Raw genomic sequence first — 19,624 nt, forward strand, 5'->3', positions numbered from 1 at the left:
CCACTGCGGTAAAAATAATGGTAAAGTACGTTGCCATCAAAACGACTACCGCTACAATCGACCCGATTGCTACGTTCCTGCACCCAACCCACACAAAGTGTCAGAGCACAGGGCAACAAAGGGTTCAACGATCAAAACGTTGACCGATTCTCTCTCAACGTTTTACTCCATGAAGTATTAAGCGACAACATTTTGAGAAAAGGGAAAAAGTTAAGTCACTATGACAAGACGTGGAATTGCTGGGCAATAGGTCCGACAGAATTAAGACCCTTAGCAAGGACGTTAACCTTTTTGGGATAGGGGGCAGCATTTTCACTTTTGGATGAATAGCGTGCCCAGAGTGAACTGCCTCCCACCCTGTCCCAGATGTTAATATATGCATATAAAACACTCTGAAGTTTCTAAAACTGTTTAAATGATGTCTGTGAGTATAGCCGAACTCATATGGCAGGCGAAAACCTGAGAAAAATCCAACCAGGAAGAGGGACATTGAGGTTTGTGGTTTTTCAAAACTTGGCCTACCGAATACACATTGAGATATGGATGAGGTTGCACTTCCTACGGCTTCCACTAGATGTCAACCGTCTTTTGAAACTTGAATGAGGATTCTACTATAAAGGAGTGGCTCATGAGACCTCTGAGTCAGTGGTCTGGCCTTGGGCTCATGACGCACGCTCCCGACAGAGTTACCTCGCGTTCCAGTGTTTTTTTTGAAGACAAAGGAATTCTCCGGTTGGAACATTATTGATGTTTTATGTTAAAAACATCCTAACGATTGATTCCATACATCGTTTGACATGTTTCTAAAGGACTGTAACGGAACTTTTTGAGTTTTTGTCTGGATGAAGTGCCTGCGCCTCATAAAGCTGGATTACTGGGCTGAACACGCTAACAACAAGTGGTTATTTGGACATAAATGATGGAACTTTATGGAACAAATCAGTCATTTATTGTCAAACTGGGATTCCTGGGAGTGCCTTCTGATGATCATCAAAGGTAAGTGAATATTTATGGTGTTTCTAACTTTGTTGATTCCAAAATGGCGGATATTCCTCTGGCTGTTTTTGACTCTGAACGCCATTCCCAGATTATGCTTTTTGAAATCTGACACAGTGGTTGCATTAAGGAGAAGTCTATCTTTAATTCTGTGAATAACACTAGTATCTTTTATCAATGTTTATTATGAGTATTGCTGCAAAATCACCGGATGTTTTGGAATCAAAACATTACTGCACGTAAGGCGCCAATGTAAACTGAGATTTTTGCATATAAATATGTACATTATCGAACAAAAACATATATTTCTGCTTTTTGTGACTCCTATCTTTGGCTGGAAAAATGGCTGTTTTTTCGACTTGGAGGTGATCTAACATAATCATATGTTGTGCTTTAGCTGTAAAGCATTTTTTAAATCGGACACGATGGGTAGATTAACAAGATGTTTATTTTTCATTTGCTGTATTGGACTTGTTAAAGAGAGAGAGAAAGAGAAGCAACACTTGCATACATTTGGGAGCTACACTCACAATAACCCTAATACCTTGCCCCGAACTGCCGCTCTTTTGGGTAACAAGTAATATATGTATTTACATGTTTAAAGTCTTTGTCAGGTAACTCTATGAAAAATATAGATCAACTCTCATGAGATACTTTACCTCAGGCGAGCAAAACCTCAATACTTTTTTAATATCAGATTTCACACACCAGCTGTTATTGACAAATAGACAAAGACCACTATCCCTTGTCTTACTGGAGGTGGCTGTTCTGTCTTGCCGATGCACGGAAAAACCAGCCAACAGTATATTTTCTATGTCGTCGTTCAGCCACGACCCGGTGAAACATAAGATATTACAGTTTCTAATGTCCCGTTAATAGGATAGTCTCGAGCTCATCCAGATTATTCTAAAATTATTGCATGCTGGCCAATAGGACGGATGGTAGAGGCGGGTTATCCACTCGCCGACAGATTCTCACAAGACATCTGGATCTGTGTACCCTGTTTCGGGTCTCTTCTTCCTGTGAATGACGTGGGGTTTGGGCCTGGTCCGGTATCAGCAGTAAATCCTTTGCGTCTTTTTTTGTCTATCACATCTGAAAATGTTGTTGTTCGCAATGTCCTTATCCATAATCAAATTATTCAGCCAGGTCTGTGAGATAACCAGAACGTAAATAGCTAATCAAAACCACTAGATGGCAGTAGATTAATATAGTGTGACCAGCATATTCCTATCATTGCTGTTGCCATCTAAACTCAGTCAAAAAAGAAATGTCCTTTCACTGTCAACTGCGTTTATTTTCAACAAACTTAACGTGTGTAAATATTTGTATGACCATAACAAGATTCAACAACTGAGGCATAAACTGAACAAGTTCCACCGACATGTGACTAACATAAATGGAATAATGTATCCCTGAACAAAGGGGGGGTCAAAAGTAACAGTCAGTATCTGGTGTGGCTGCATTATGTACTGCAGTGTATCTCCTCCTCATGGACTGCACCAAATTTGTCAGTTCTTGCTGTGAGATGTTAACCCACTCTTCCACCAAGGCACCTGCAAGTCCCCAGACATTTCTGGGGGGGAATGGCCCTAGCCCTCACCCTCCGATCCCAGATATGCTTAATGGTATTGAGATCTGGGCTCTTGGCTGGCCATGCAGAACACTGACATTCCTGTATTGCAGGAAATCACGCACAGAATGAGCAGTATGGCTGGTGGCATTGTCATGCTGTAGGGTCATGTCAGGATGAGCCTGCAGGAAGGGTACCACATGAGGGAGGAGGATGTCTCCCCTGTAACGCACAGAGTTGAGATTGCCTGCAATGACAACAAGCTCAGTCCGATGATGCTGTGACACACCGCCCCAGACCATGACGAACCCTGCACCTCCAAATCGATCCCGCTCCAGAGTACAGGCCTCAGTGTAACGCTCATTCCTTCAACGATAAATGCAAATCCGACCATCACCCCTGGTGAGACAAAACCCCGACTTTTTGCCAGTCCTGTCTGGTCCTGCTACGGTGGGTTTGTGCCCATAGGCAACGTTGTTGCCGGTGCTGTCTGGTGAGGACCTGCCTTACAACAGACAGTCCAGCCTCTCTCAGCCTACTGCGGACAGTCTGAGCACTGATGAAGGGATTGTTCGTTCCTGGTGTAACTCACGGGCAGTTGTTGTGCCATCCTGTACCTGTCCCGCAGGTGTGATGTTCGGGTGTACCAATTCTGTGCAGGTGTTATGCATGGTCTGCCACCGCGAGGACGATCAGCTGTCTGTCCTGTCTCCCTGTAGTGCTGTCTTAGGTGTCTCACAGTACAGACATTGCAATTTGATGCCCTGGCCACATCTGCAGTCCTCATGCCTAAGGCACTTTCACGCAAATGGGCAGGGACCCTGGGCATCTTTCTTTTTGGTGTAACTGTGACCTTAATTGCCTACCGTCTGTAAGCACCACTCGCATCGCATTTTGATGGAAATGTCTCTGGTGGGGAAATACAGATTTTATGCGGATTTTAGAATATTAGCATGAAAATCTGAAACCAATAGCATGGAAACCTATCTAGTAACAGATCATTTTTATTTTATTCTAGTGCTGCATTCATAACAAGTGGGCCACTTTGAAAATACTACGTGTAACCTGGAAGCAACAGGTTTTGTGCGTTTACATGCTCTGAGCTAACGCAGATTGGCTAATGGCAAACAAGCTGCGTCAACCATAAACTATTATAGTGTTAAAAAACCATGCAATAGATTTCTTTTGATAAATAATGTTTTGTTGTTGCATTTAACTGTCAAATTCTGTTACCGAGGTTATTTCCTTAGTAGTTGAGTTCATCATGTGCTAGAAGTCAGATCTCAGGGATGACGAGTTTCCCACTAGTAATTACGACGGGCTTTCAAGTGGATTATATCCTCGTATTTACGAATTTACAAGATGTTATGAACGCAGCTTATCCTCTTAACACTTAATCTTTTATTTCATTTTTTTTTGTACAGTACAAGATGACGATGGATGATCTGAAAGGCAGGACACTGAACCTTTCTGTGTGGCACAATGACTCCAGAGGGAGAAATGTCTTTCTGGGGCAGGTAGACATTGACCTTAAGACCTGGGACTGGGGTCATGAGACCCTTACCTGGTACAACCTACAGCCCAAGGTAAATAGCATTTACTGTATAAAAGTTGTGCAATTTATACAGAAATAAACACCACAAGGCAGCTTGGTACATTGCCTCCAAGGCGTTGAGGTCAATCCCATTTTAATGTAGTCTTTTCAGGTGGATTTGAAATGTAATTAATGACAAAATGCACCACTACTTTCAAAGAGGATTATTTTCAGTTAAATCTCAATTCACTTTCTGAATTTCCTGAAAAGCCTGCTTATTTGTCCCACCACTGACCTGAGCAGGTCTTTGGTAAGGAGGAGTTTCCTGGAAATAAACCACAACACAAATATTATTGTAGAACATGTGATAAAACCCAGCTGGACACCACCTCTCCCTCCCTGACCAACATTGGCCCTGATATGGAGATTAAATGCTATGTGCAGTAAGAGACAAGTTGATACTTTATTGGTCCCCAAGGGTAGATTAGTTTGTCAACCTGACAAACTCACAATAAGAACAAAAAAATATCACAAGACATTAAGAACAACTATTGGATATAACTTACGTTTGTAAATGTTTTGGAAACAAATATCAGTAAGAACAACACTCAATTATAAATGCCTGTGTGTTAAGATATCATCCACTTGTTTTTATTTGCAGAATCCTGGCGTTCAGGACTCTCCTGAATATCATGGACTGTTGACAGTAGCACTGAAATATATTCCCCCTGGCTCAACAGGTACTGATATGATATGCCGGTCTCTTTCGTGAATGGGATAGCATTATGGTATGATAGAAAAAATGACAACTAATTCATGTTTAAATCACTTTACTGATCCAAAACATTTAAAAAATATATATGTATACAGTACCAGTCAAAAGTTTGGACACACCTACTCATTCAAGGGTTTTTCTTTATTTTTAGTATTTTCTACATTGTAGAATAATAGTGAAGACATCCAAACTATTAAATAACACATATGTGATCAATTATTAACTGAAAATGTTAAACATATCAAAATATATTTGATATTTTAGAATCTTCAAAGTAGCCAGCCTTTGCCTTGATGACAGCTTTGCACACTATTGGCCTTCTCTCAACCGACTTCACCTGGAATGCTTTTCCAACAGTCTTGAAGGAGTTCCCACATATGCTGAGCATTGTTGTCTACTTTTCCTTCACTTTGCGGTCCAACTCATCCCAAACCATCTCAATTGGGTTGAGGGCGGGTGATTGTGGAGGCGAGGTCATCTGATACAGCATTCCATCAATCGCCTTCTTGGTCAAACCGGTCTAATGTCCATCACTCATGTTTCTTGGCCCAAGCAATCTCTTCTTCTTATTGGTGTCCTTTAGTAGTGGTTTCTTTGCAGCAGTTCGGCCATGAAGGCCTGATTCACGCAGTCTCCTCTGAACAGTTGATGTTGAGATGTGTCTGTTACTTAAACTCTGAAGCATTTATTTGGGCTGCAATTTCTGAGGCTGGTAACTCTAACAAACTTATCCTCAGCAGCAGGGGTAACTCTGGGTCTTCCTTTCCTATGGCGGTCCTCGTAAGAGCCAGTTTCATCATAGCGCTTGATGGTTTTTGCGACTGCACCTGAGGAAACTTTAAAAGATCTGGAAATGTTATGGATTGACTGACCTGCATGTCAAAAAGTAATGATGGACTGTTGTTTCTATTTGCTTATTTGAGCTGTTCTTGCCATAATATGTCCTTGGTCTTTTACAAAATAGGGCTATCTTCTGTATACCATCCCTACCTTGTCACAACACAAATGATTGGCTCAAACGTATTAAGGAAAAAAATTCCCCAAATTAACTTTTAACTAGGCAGACCTGTTAATTGATATGCATTCCAGGTGACTACCTCATGAAGCTGGTTGAGAGAATGTGAAGAGTGTGGAAAGCTGTCATCAAGCAAAGTGTAGCTATTTGATGAATCTCAAATATATTTTGATTTGTTTAACATGTTTGTTTACTTCAATGATTCCATGTGTGTCATTTCATAGTTTTGATGTCTTCACTATTATTCTACAATGTAGAAAATAGTACAAATAAAGAAAAACCTCTTTAATGAGTTGGTGTGTCCAGACCTTTGACTGGGACTGTATGTTTAACCTTTATTTTAGGCACGTCAACAACACATGTAGTGCACATTTTGCAGACCTCAATCAATTAGTGTCATAAAACAATTAACAATTTCTTACTAAACCGCTTCCTCCCCTAGCGATTTCACAATCTACAAAAATACAATATCTCACAATCTACAATTATGGTGCCACTCTGCACACACAAGCTTGTTAGCTAGCTAGCGCAAAGGACATTCAAAGTTCCTTCATAGAAGCTGCTCCTCCTAGGTATAATTCTGTGGACCTAATTCACATGGCATAATGTGATGCCCAGCACTTCAAGCCTCCTTCTCAACCCGCTCTTACTGTCTCCCCACCTGCAACATTTTAGTTACATCTTGCACCATAGGCTACACATCATCAAAGGTTGATTTCACAGGTTAAAAAAGGAACAGAAACTAACAATATAAACCGGTACTGTTTTGGGGTTCAAACCGCAATATAAACCGGTACTGTTTTGGGGTTCAAACCGGTTGGAACAGTGGAACGAAACCAAACCGATTGAATTTTTTTGGGGTTACAACCCCTGAAGAAGACTAGATTAGTCAATAGTCATGTAGTACATATTTAAAGACGTGGGACACTGAATTAGCTCTCTGATCATCAATATTGGATATTGTGCCTCTTCTTGCAGGTGTTGACAAGATTAACTCAGGGGAGGTCCATGTGTGGCTGAAGGAGGCCAGAGAGCTGCGTAAGCTAAAGCCTCAGGGTGTCGACTCCTTTGTGAAGTGGTGAGTAGAAGACAGGTTTAATAGAATGGCGTCTGAGGCATGTATGGTAACATACACGAGTTTAGCGGGTGTAGCAAAATGCTTGCGTTTCTAGCTCTGACAGTGCAGTAATATCTAACAAGTAATATCTAACAATAACACAACATATAACCAATACACACAAATCTAGTAAAGGAATAGAATTAAGAAAATAAAAATATACGGACAAGCGATGTCAGAGCGGCATTGAATGAGATACAGTAGAATAGTATAGGATAACGCAATTTCATATGAGATGGGTAATGAAAGATATTTGGACATTATTAAAGTGACTGGTGTTCCATTTATTAAAGTGGCCAGTGATTTAAAGTCTATGTATATACAGTTGAAAACAGAAGTTTACATACACTTTAGATTGGAGTCATTAAAACTCGTTTTTCAACCACTCCACAAATTTCTTGTTAATAAACTATAGTTTTGGCAAGTCGGTTAGGACATCTACTTTGTGCATGACACAAGTCATTTTTCCAACAATTGTTTACAGACAGATTATTTCACTTATAATTCACTGTATCACAATTCCAGTGGGTCAGAAGTTTACATACACTGAGATGACTGTGCCTTTATACAGCTTGGAAAATTGCAGAAAATTATGTCATGGCTTTAGAAGCTTAGAAGCTTTAGTCTCCTAGAGATGAACGTACTTTGGTGCGAAAACTGCAAATCAATCCCAGAACAACAGCAAAGGACCTTGTGAAGATGCTGGAGGAAACCGGTACTAAAGAATTTATATCCACAGTAAAACGAGTCCTATATCGACATAACCTGAAAGGCCGCTCAGCAAGGAAGAAGCCACTGCTCAAAAACCGCCATAAAAAAAGCCAGACTACGGTTTGCAACTGCACATGGCGACAAAGATAATACATTTTGGAGAAATGTCCTCTGGTCTGCTGAAACAAAAATAGAACTGTTTGGCAATAATGACCATCGTTATGTTTAGAGGAAAAAGGGGGCGACTTGCAACCCGACGAACACCATCCTATCCGTGAAGAACAGGGGTGGCAGCATCATGTTGTGGGGGTGCTTTGCTGCAAGAGGGACTGGTGCACTTCACAAAATAGATGGCATTATGAGAAGGAAAAATACGTGGATATATTGAAGCAACATCTCAAGACATCAGTCAGGAAGTTAAACCTTGGTCGCAAATGGGTCTTCCAAGTGGACAATAACCCCATGCATACTTCCAAAGTTGTGGCAAAATGGCTTCAGGACAACAAAGTCAAGGTATTGGAGTGACCATCACAAAGCCCTGACCTCAATCCTATAGAACATTTGTGGGCAGAACTGAAAAAGCGTGTACGAGCAAGGAGGCCTACAAACCTGACTCAGTTACACCAGCATTGTCAGGAGGAATGGGCCAAAATTCACCCAACTTATTGTGGGAATCTTGTGGAAGGCTACCCGAAACGTTTGACCCAAGTTAAACAATTTAAAGGCAATGCTACCAAATACTAACTGAGTGTATGTAAACTTCTGACCCACTGGGAATGTGATGAAAGAAATAAAAGCTGAAATCGTTCTCTCTCTATTATTCTGACATTTCACATTCTTAAAATAAATTGGTGATAACTGACCTAAGACAGGGAATTTGTACTTGGATTAAATGTCAGGAATTGTGAAACTGAGTTGAAATGTATTTGGATAAGGTGTATGTAAACTTCCGACTTCAACTGCATTTTTTAATTTGTCCCCTTTTTCTCCCCATTTTTCGTGGTATCCAATTGTTAGTAGTTACTATCTTGTCTCATCGCTACAACTCCCGTACGGGCTCGGGAGAGACGAAGGTCGAAAGCCATGCGTCCTCCGAAACACAACCCAACCATGCTGCACTGCTTCTTAACACAGTGCGCATCCAACCCGGAAGCTAGCCGCACCAATGTGTCGGAGGAAACACCGTGCACCTGGCGACCTGGTTAGCGTGCACTGCGCATGGCCCGCCACAGGAGTCGCTAGTGCGCGATGAAACAAGGATATCCCTACCGGCCAAACCCTCTCGAACCCGGACAACCTCCCGGTCGGCTGCGACAGAGCCTGGGCGTTAACCCAGAGCCTCTGGTGGCACAGCTACCACTGCGATGCAGTGCCCTAGACCACTGCGCTGCCCGGGAGGCCTAACTGTATTTTATCATGTAAAAAAGAATTCTGGGCAAACAATTTTTTGAAATAATACATGAATAAAAAACGAAATACTGCAGTTTCCTCAGAGCAAGAAGCGAGGCAGCCTGTCGATGCCATTTTCACGACTCTCCATATTTTGTCTCAATTAATACTTTAAATGTATTTATTTTACCTTTATTTTGACAGGGAGTCATGCTGAGACCAAGGGCACTTTTGGAGGCGAGCCCTGTAATTACAAAAATATACACATCAATACCAAAGTGAAATGTAAACCAGAGATAGAAAACAAACACATTATTCAGGAAAAAGGTTCTCAATCAGCCATTTACTCAATGCCATCCTGGATTAAATAGGCTAAATGATCAATGGGTGAGTGAATTATCTTCACTTTATGCCCTACAATTTGCAAACACTCTGATGTGACCATCATGTCAATACCACCAGGAGCTTGGTCTCTCTCTGCAACTGCATTTTACCAATCTCAAACGCAAGTGGGCCTACACTTGATGTCATACTTCCAAAATATCAAACTTTTGAATGACTCCGCTCGTTTATTGACAATGGTGCTGGCTCCGCCAAGCCCTCACACATTGGGCAACAGGTACATTGTTATGCTTTTATTGTTGGTCTCTGGTCATGTGCGACCAAACCCTGGGTCTGTAGATACCCTGCAATCTTTACCGACTCCCTATGATTTTCGTAAACAGAGCAGGTTTTGGCCTCTGTTAATCTCAGAAGTCTATTTCCAAAAATAGACATGATTAGAATATTGGGCAATATGACAAATGCAAAACTGGGTAATCAACAGAGCAGTTTTATTCATAAAACCTCCAGCAACCAGAACCACAAACAAATGGTTACAAAACCCATTGCGCACCAGAGAAAACGTGCACTTACAATAAACAATTCCGCACAAAGACATGGGGGGAAAAGAGGGTTAAATACACAACATACAGTGCCTTGCGAAAGTATTCGGCCCCCTTGAACTTTGCGACCTTTTGCCACATTTCAGGCTTCAAACATAAAGATATAAAACTGTATTTTTTTGTGAAGAATCAACAACAAGTGGGACACAATCATGAAGTGGAACGACATTTATTGGATATTTCAAACTTTTTTAACAAATCAAAAACTGAAAAATTGGGCGTGCAAAATTATTCAGCCCCTTTACTTTCAGTGCAGCAAACTCTCTCCAGAAGTTCAGTGAGGATCTCTGAATGATCCAATGTTGACCTAAATGACCAATGATAAATACAATCCACCTGTGTGTAATCAAGTCTCGCCCTGCAGACAAATCATTACAAACAGTAACCAGCCAAGTAGAAGAGTTACACAAGTCAGAAATAGAGATAAAATGAATCACTTACCTTTGATGATCTTCATATGGTTGCACTCAGAAGACAGTAAATTTACTCAATAAATGTTTGTTTTGTTCGATAAATTCTCTTTATATCCAAAAACCTCTGTTTTGTTTGTGCGTTTTCTTCAGTAATCCACAGGCTCAAACGCAGTCACAACAGGCAGACAAAAAAAATCCAAATTGTATCCGTAAAGTTCATAGAAACATGTCAAACGATGTTTATATTCAAGCCTCAGGTTGTTTTTAGCCTAAATAATCTATAATATTTCAACCGGACAATAATGTTGTCAATATAAAAGGTAAACAAGAAAGGCACTCTCTCGGTCGCGTGCATGAAAAACCTCTGTGACACTGCAGGGTCCACTCATTCAGACTGCTCTTACTTATTTTTCAGAATACAAGCCTGAAACAAGTTGTAAAAACTGTTGACATCTAGTGGAAGACATAGGAACTGCAAATTGAGTCCTAAGTCAATGGATACTGTAATGGCATTGAATAGAAAACTACAAAACAAAAATAAATCCTGAGTGGATTTTTCTCAGATTTTCACCTGCCAAATCAGTTCTGTTATACTCAGACACTATTTTAACAGTTTTGGAAACTTTAGAGTGTTCTCTATCCAAATCTACCATATGCATATCCTATCTTCTGGGCCTGATTAGCAGGCAGTTTAATTTGGCACGCTTTTCATCCAAAATTGAGAATGCTGCCCCCTACCCTAGAGAAGTTAAATAAAGGTTTGAGATTATTCCAAGTAGAAAGCAGATAATTCAATCAACGTTTCTACCGGTCCTAGACGATGGAGATATCATCCATATGAATGCAGCTGCCACTTCACTAAAGCCATTCGATGCGATTTACCATAGTGTACTTGGTTTTATTACGGGTGACAGGTTTAGTACACATCACTGCATTCTCCAAAAGAGCTGACCCCCTTTGATGTCACGTAGCTCCATTCATTGCTTACATTTGATTTATAAAGCTCTTTTTCAAAAACAACCACTGTACCCAACATCATTGTTAACCTTTAGACGTATGAGTTACCATACCCGGTCTCAGGGATGGCTAACTCTGGGAAAGTCCTTCGGTCTCTACAGAGTTAGAAAGCGAGAGGCATTTTTTTCTCAGCTTCTTAATGAACTCATGTGTTATTTTTTAATTATAGCTTATCTATCCAGATGCACAGATATTTGCAAACACAGACACCATATGCTAAAGTCATTAGTGTAATTTTAATGTGCGATAGAAAACAAAATGATTGCATTTTCTACGTCAGTTACATGTTGCCTGACACAAGCAAGAAGAGTCGTCAGAAGACGCGGGTGGTGAAGAAGAGCCAAAAGCCTGTGTATAACCACGCCATGGTGTACGACGGTTTCCGTGCCGGAGAGGTCAGAGAGGCTTGCTGCGAGCTGACTGTGTGGGACCACAACAAACTCTCCAATCAGTTCCTGGGAGGGGTGCGCCTCAGTCTGGGCACAGGTGATTGTTAAACACCATTTTGTCATGATGCTACTTGTGCTTTACTCATGCTTGACAAATGTCTGTGATAGTAAGTTTGTAAATTTGTTACGAAAGGTAATCAATTTCCATGGCTGAAGCACTAAAAACATAGTTAACAACTGAAAAAGTAAAGTATGAAATGCTACCATAGTTCGCCTTTGATTTCAGTATAGAAGTTGTTCACTCAATATTTTGCAATGGCTTACTTTTCTGAAATGCCTTACTTTTCTGTTTGATTCCAGGACAAAGCTATGGCAAAAACGTGGACTGGATGGAATCTGTCAATGAGGAAATTCAACTTTGGGAAAATATGCTATCATGTCCAGATGCTTGGGTGGAGGGTGAGATCCCCCTTCGTTCCTCTATGACCCCGAGGAAGTAGAATAAATCAGTGCCGGGAGCGCAGAGCAGCGGTAGTGCTAGAGTCGAACATGCGCATATTTCCATGAGCAACACTTTTCAACTTTCTACCCTCTTCAACTCTACCCCATAATCTACATTCTAACTTTTCTGAATATATCAGGAGGATGAGGTTCGGTAAGAGGTAATTACTGCTCAGAACCTTTTTCTTGTGATAGAGAGTCTTGATTGTGATTAATCAAAGTATAAAGAATTAGAATTGCAATGCATATTTTTTTCAGTGTATTTTTTTATTCACTTATACTTTACTTACAGTACCAGTCAAAAGTTTGGACACATCTACTCATTCCAGGGTTTTTCTTACTATTTTCTACATTGTTGAATAATAGTGAAGACATCACAACTATGACATTTTTATTTTCCCTTTATTTAACTAGGCAAGTCAATTAAGAACAAATTCTTATTTACAGTGACGGCCTGTTCAGGGGCAAAACAACATATTTTTACCTTGTCAGCTCAGGGATTCAATTTAGCAACCTTTCGGTTACTGGCCCAATGCTCTAACCACTAGGCTACCTGTCACCCCAAAACATAACACATATGGAATCATGTAGTAACCAAAAAAGTATTAATATATTGAAGATTCTTCAAAGGAGCCACCCTTTGCCTTGATGACAGCTTTGTACACTCTTAGCATTCTCTCAACCAGCTTCACCTGGAATGCTTTTCCAACAGTCTTGAAGGAGTTCTCACATATGCTGAGCACCTGTTGGCTGCTTTTCCTTCACTCTGCAGTCCAACTCATCCCAAACCATCTCAACTGGGTTGAGGTTGGGTGATTGTGGAGGCCAGGTCATCTGATGCAGCACTCCAGCAGTTTCCTTCTTGGTCAAATAGCCCTTACACAGCCTGGAGGTGTGTTGGGTCCTTGTCCTGATGAAAAACAAATGATAGTGGGACTAAGTGTAAACTATATGGGATGGCGTATTGCTGCAGAATGCTGTGGTAGCCTTGCATGTTGTGTGTCTTGAATTCTAAATGAATCACAGACGGTGTCACCAGCAAAGCACCCCCTCACCATCACACCTCCTCCATGCTTTTGGGTGGGAACCACACATACAGAGATCAACCGATCACCTTCTCTGCAGCTCACATAAACACTGCAGTTGGAACCAAAAATCTCATCAGACCAAACGACAGATTTCCACCGGTCTAATGTCCATTGCTTGTGTTACTTGGCCCAAGCAAGTCTATTCTTGTTATTGGTGTCCTTTAGTAGTGGTTTCTTTACCGGAATTAGACTATGAAGGCCTTATTCAAGAAGTCTCCTCTGAACAGTTGATGTTGAGATGTGTCTGTTACTTGAACTCTGTGAAACATTTATTTGGACTGCAATTTCTGAGGCTGGTAATTGTAATTAACTTTTCCTCTGCAGCAGAGGTAACTCTGGGTCTTCCTTTCCTGTGGCGGTCCTCATGAGAGACCGGTTCGTCATAGCGCTTGATGGGTTTTGCGACTGCATTTGAAGAAATGTTCCATATTGAATGACCTTCATGTCTTAAAGTAATGAGGGACTGTCTTTTCTCTTTGCTTATTTGAGCTGTTCTTGCCATAATATGGACTTGGTCTTTTACCAAATAGACGTATCTTCTGTATACCACCCCTACCTTGTCACAACACAACTGATTGGCTCAAACGCATTTAGAAGGAAAGAAGTACCACATATTAACCTTTAACAAGGCAGGCCTGTTATTTGAAATAAATTCCAGATGACTACCTCATGAAGCTGGTTGAGAGAATGCCAAGAATGTGCTAAGCTGTCAAGGCAAAGGGTGGCTATTTTGAAGAATCTTCAATCTAAAATATATTTTACTTTGATAAACACTTTTTTGGTTACTACATGAATCCATATGTGTTATTTCATAGTTTCGATGTCTTCAATATTATTCTACAATGTAGAAAATAAAGAAAAACCCTTGAATAAGTAGTTGTGTCCAAACTTTTATCTGGTACTGTATATCTTGTCATTTCCCAGGGAGTGTGTCTGTTTTCAAATTATGTAAATTGTCAGGGGAATTGCAAGATTATGTTATAATGCTTGTATTGCATTATAATGGTTGATTTATTCGACAGAATATAGTATTCTGTTAATTATTCTGTGTGTGTTCTGCTGAGGATGGGCCTCTGAGATAACACGGACAGAGGCGATTTACGATGTCTTTGGGTGATCAAACCTAAAGATCATTCCAGAGATCATGAGTTAATGTCTCTGCTCTATAACCGTACAAGGGAGAGATGGTTCTAGTTTAACCACCACAAAGTATAAAAATAAAGTTATGTTTGTAAAATGGTCACCGGCTTTATTTACCTTTTTTGTACGGTACTGCATAATACATTATTGTTAAAATCTAGTGCTGACTGACCTAATGTGGGACAAGGGCAGAATTGTGCTGACTTTACACGGAACATTGCGAGACAGAATCTGGGACCAGGATGACATTGTTTCACAGGATGAAAGAAAGGTCAATTGTATAACAAAGCAAGCACCCTATCATGTAAGTGTCTTCCTTTATGTGCAATCAGTTAATGCATTACCCTGTTTATCTCTCAATACCACAAGGATGATTGATGCAAGTGAAGTTTGGTCTAGTGCTGTATCTTGGAATTCAGCATGTCACGGTCTTCCTCCTCTTCATCTGAAGCCATCTTTGAATCTTTTTTTAATCTGTTTGTGTAAATGATTTAAATCTCAGTTGGTATACTCAACATTGGCATTCCAAAATACTACAAAACACATTCACAGCTGTAATACGCTGAAAGATCAACTTGTACCAAAATGATACGAAGAGAAGAGTATGGAGAAGGGAAGGAACTGATCGTGATCCGAAGCATACCACCTCATCTGTGAAGCATGGCTTGGGCATGTATGACTGCCAATGGACCTGGTTCCCTTGTATTTATTGATGATATGAAGGTAAAATACCACAAGAACAAGCAGGAACTGAAGACAGCTGCAGTAAAGGCCTGGCAGAGCATCACCAGGGAAGAAACCCAGCATATGGTTGAATGTCACCATGTAGCAAAAAAAATGCTCCATTGTCAAATTTGTGTTTGTGTCAGTTATTACAGTTTTGCTCAAAGTATTGTGTTGTTAGTGTTAGCAAATTATGTTATTCTTCAATAACACAAACTCCAAAGAGAATCGGGGGAGAAAATAGGTTTATTCAGAGAGGACAAATCAAGATGTTATGCTGGGAGTCAGATGTTCAGTCTCCCTGTCCTAAGCTTTTCCCCCAGAATAAAGGAACAGGATGCAATTTATAACCCCTCCACCCTAGCCTGGGGTTGACCAATCAGAAGTCCTTGCCACATGGCCAAATAACAAGTATCTCACTCCAGACTCATTGTACAGACCAATGAAAATGTGGCCCACGTAGAACACGTTGTTCTGAGTTCAGGAGTGACATTCCACAGATTCTAACAGATGTTGAACTGTTGAAACCCAACTCCTATTACCATTCCATATTGACCATTAGTACTCTCACTTTTAGTTTAGTCCTCTCAAACTCTCATACTCTGCGTTGTGTAGTTATCTTCAAAATATTCTTACATTGGTGTCTGCCTCCATTTCAGAAAAGCCTGCCTTGGGGGAGGGACAGGGCCAGAGCACGAAGCACTGCCCCACACAAGTTGTAGTCTTCCAGAGACTGGAAAAATGTTTCAGCTTATATATTTAGCAATGAATCCACTGGTAGGAGCATTGCTGAAAGAAGTCCAATGTCTCTAACAAGGACAGCCATATCTTCACGCACAAAAATGTATAATGCGAACAATATCACATAGAGCCTTCACGAAATGCCACAAATAGGACAAAATGTATGTTCAGTTCTCACAATACACCGGAAGCCGTCAGCTCGCCCAGACCTGACTTCCCCCTGGGAAATTATGTGTGAAACATATCTGACTGACATAGAATTGGCTCTGGACATGATGAAAACAAGCCCAGATTCACCCAGGGTGAAAGTCCCTTTTAATTAAGACGTTATCAATGAGAATTGATACTCCTCTGGATCTTAAGGAGTAGGTGGAGGACAATGCCAACCCATCCCAAGCTTACCAAAGGCTGAATCACAACCGGGTGTGAGTACCATATGGTGGCGCACAATTGGCCCTGCGTTGTCTGAGTTTTGCCGAGGTAGGCCATCAATGTAAATAATAATCTTTCTTAACTGACTTGCCAGGTTAAATAAAGGTTAAATAAATAAAGAGCAGGGGTAGTATAGTGACTTGTAACATCAATGCAACATCTGTCTGCTCTAGGCACTGGTGGAGCCAAAGCGAGGGCATCCATCTATTCAATTGACTTTTCATGTTCAGTTGGCCTAGCTACATTTCTTTTACATTCCACCTTGACATCCAATTCATTTATTTATTTTGATATAATTGCCCAACGAAAAGCTGGAAATAATGATTTAAAGGTGCATAATTGTGGGCTTCGCGCACATAGCCTGCTTGTTTGTCTCTCTCTTTTGTAGACATGTTTTTAACGGAAGGCAGAGATAGCAACAGAAATAAAAGTACTGTGTGCTTACAATTTCAGCATCTTAGGCTGTATGACATCTGATCTCTCCTAGTCTTTTTTTCACATATGGTTCCATTTAAATTATTCCGGCCCACTTAGACCTTTATAGCCTATCAGCTGGGGAGCGTTCAAAAATAATTGTCCAGATCATAGCAATCATCACGTTGTTTTGTTCACTTGTCAATGTTACTTAAACAAATAGACCATGGCTATAACCTACCAAATAAGTGGTTGTCATTTAGGCTACATAGCCAATAGTCATTAAAGTGTTATTCATTTAGACAGATTGCCTGAGTGGTGCTGTGATTATCTTTTGAATAGGCATGTGAGAGAATATATTAACAGCACCTACCTTTGTCTTTTGTGTCTTTGATGTGGTGGGGTGTAATAGTCCATAGTTTATTCATTTCAGTAGCCTAAACAGTTCAATAGTCCAGTGCCCCTTCTGTTGGACATTGTCTGTTGCGAGGCTGTCTTGTAGTCTATACATTTCGTTCATTGCCATTTCCAACGTTCTCCAGGAATCGGGTAGCTTCTATTGCTGATTTCAGTGTGATATCTCCTTCCATTTGACCGTAGTGGTACGGGGTACACCAAAGAGAATGGGATAAGTTTTTCCGCCAATTTTATTCTTTATGGGGTCGAATTCTCTGCGTTTCATGTAGAGGTCCCTTCTCAAGTCAGCGTTGATGTAGATCCGATGGTACTCATACATCAAAATGTCAGACTCCCCGACTCTTTGGCTTGGATGGCCAGTCGTAGAAATGATTTGTCCCTATAGTTAAGGAACTTAAAATAATTATAATTATATCCAAAACATTATACTTGCAGCGAAGCCGCTCAACACCTACACCATACCAGTCATCCAACACACAGAAGCATCCAGGGTCAATGCCTGGCTCAAGGGCACATTGACAGATCTCCCATCAGTTCAAAAAACGTGAACCCGAAACCTAAAAGATCCTCCCACAATTCCCCAATAGTTGTCCCTCAACCCCCGCACTTTGACTTCTGTGCCCCCGGCACCCTCCTGTATATAATGTATAATCCTCTATATAATGTACTGCTCCTCTTTAATTGCTTGTTACTTTTATCTCTTATCCATATTTTTTGAGACTGCACTGTCGGTTAGGGGCTCATAAGTAAGCATTATACGTATATCACACACACACACACACACACACACACACACACACACACACACACACACACACACACACACACACACACACACATTATACATATATTGTTTATACTATACAAATCGAGGTGAGGGTGATGGAAATGCTTTTGGCAGTTGATCTGCTTCTGTTCTGTGGGTGGCACTGTGTGCTCTTTTCGAGGGATGGGTCCAGGTCTCTCCGGGGCCATGGGATCTGGGGGGTCAGGGGTGGTCTGCCGTAGTGGGGACCAATTGGAGGTTTACTCAGTAGCAATGCAAATGTCATGGTACAGCTATATAGACACTCAATCATCATGTTACTTTTTAATGGTACGTTTGCAAACATATATTCAAATGAATAGAATTTAAACTTGTCTCATTATAGTAATTGGTGAAATAAGTATAGCCAGTTATTGTAATGGCTTAGCAGATAATAAGAAAAGACGATCGGTAGTTACCTGGCTAAAAGAGAAGGAATATAATATATATTGTTTACAGGAAACTTATTCAACAGATTTAGATTAAGTTTTGTGGAAAAGGGACTGGGGGGGCGAAATATATTTCTCCTATGGGCAAAGAAATTCAAAAGGGGTGATATGAATTAACAGCAATTTTGATCCAAATTGTCCAAAAAGACCAAGGTAGATGGATGATTTAAAATAATGATCCACGTTTCTTTGAAAACATATAAGAATTTATCAACTATACAAGCAACACTAGACTCTATATTATGGTGGGAGATTATAATACGGTTTTAAATACCTCTATGGACCGTAAAGGAAATCACACTACAAACTATCACCCTCGGGCTCTTAACTCTTAGAGCGCCCCCCCTACTTTGTGCAATTTCCACCTGAAGACATACCCAAATCTAACAGCCAGGCACAGAACCAAGGATATGCATATTCTTGGTACCATTTGTGTAACTGTTTTCTTTCGTTGAAGGAGACGGGGACCAAAATGCAGCGTGGTTAGTGTTAAACATCTTTAACTTCTTGGATATAGGGGGCGCTATTTGAATTTTTGGATGAAAAACGTTCCTGTTTTAAACAAGATATTTTGTCACGAAAGGATGCTCCACTATGCATATAATTGACAGCTTTGGAAATAAAACACTGATGTTTCCAAAACTGCAAAGATATTGTCTGTGAGTGCCACAGAACTGATGTTACAGGCGAAACCCAGATAAAAATCCAATCAGGAAGTGCCGCATTTTTTGAAACCCGCCTCATGCCAATGACTCCTTATATGGCTGTGAATGGGCCACAAATGAGCTTAGGCTTTCTGTCGCTTCCCCAAGGTGTCGACAGCATTGTGACGTATTTGTAGGCATATCATTGGTAGATTGACCATAAGAGACTACATCTACCAGGTGGTCGCTTGGTGTCCTCCGTTGCAATTATTGCGTAATCTCCAGCTGCAGTATATTTCCGTTTGCTTCTGATGAGAAACCAACTGTCACGACTGATATATTATCGAATAGATATGTGAAAAACACCTTGAGGATTGATTCTAAACAACGTTTGCCA

The 19,624-nt window shown here is 40.6% G+C and overlaps 1 protein-coding gene across 2 annotated transcripts in view; it reads left to right on the top strand.

Annotated features, from left to right (window-relative positions):
- si:ch211-266g18.6 (synaptotagmin-like protein 1) overlaps nucleotides 1-14,703 on the top strand; it is a 56,916-nt gene extending 42,213 nt beyond the window's left edge. For both annotated transcript variants that reach the window (XM_065025613.1, XM_065025614.1), the window contains exons 11-15: nucleotides 3,994-4,155; nucleotides 4,765-4,843; nucleotides 6,872-6,971; nucleotides 11,765-11,970; nucleotides 12,234-14,703. In XM_065025613.1, the coding sequence (XP_064881685.1) occupies nucleotides 3,994-4,155; nucleotides 4,765-4,843; nucleotides 6,872-6,971; nucleotides 11,765-11,970; nucleotides 12,234-12,373 (687 nt within the window). In that variant the 3' untranslated portion in view covers nucleotides 12,374-14,703. The remainder of the gene's footprint in view (nucleotides 1-3,993; nucleotides 4,156-4,764; nucleotides 4,844-6,871; nucleotides 6,972-11,764; nucleotides 11,971-12,233) is intronic.
- Nucleotides 14,704-19,624: the final 4,921 nt, after the last annotated feature.

The sequence above is a fragment of the Oncorhynchus nerka genome, linkage group LG12 (assembly GCF_034236695.1).
Source record: "Oncorhynchus nerka isolate Pitt River linkage group LG12, Oner_Uvic_2.0, whole genome shotgun sequence".
In the NCBI taxonomy this organism is placed as follows: domain Eukaryota; kingdom Metazoa; phylum Chordata; class Actinopteri; order Salmoniformes; family Salmonidae; genus Oncorhynchus; species Oncorhynchus nerka.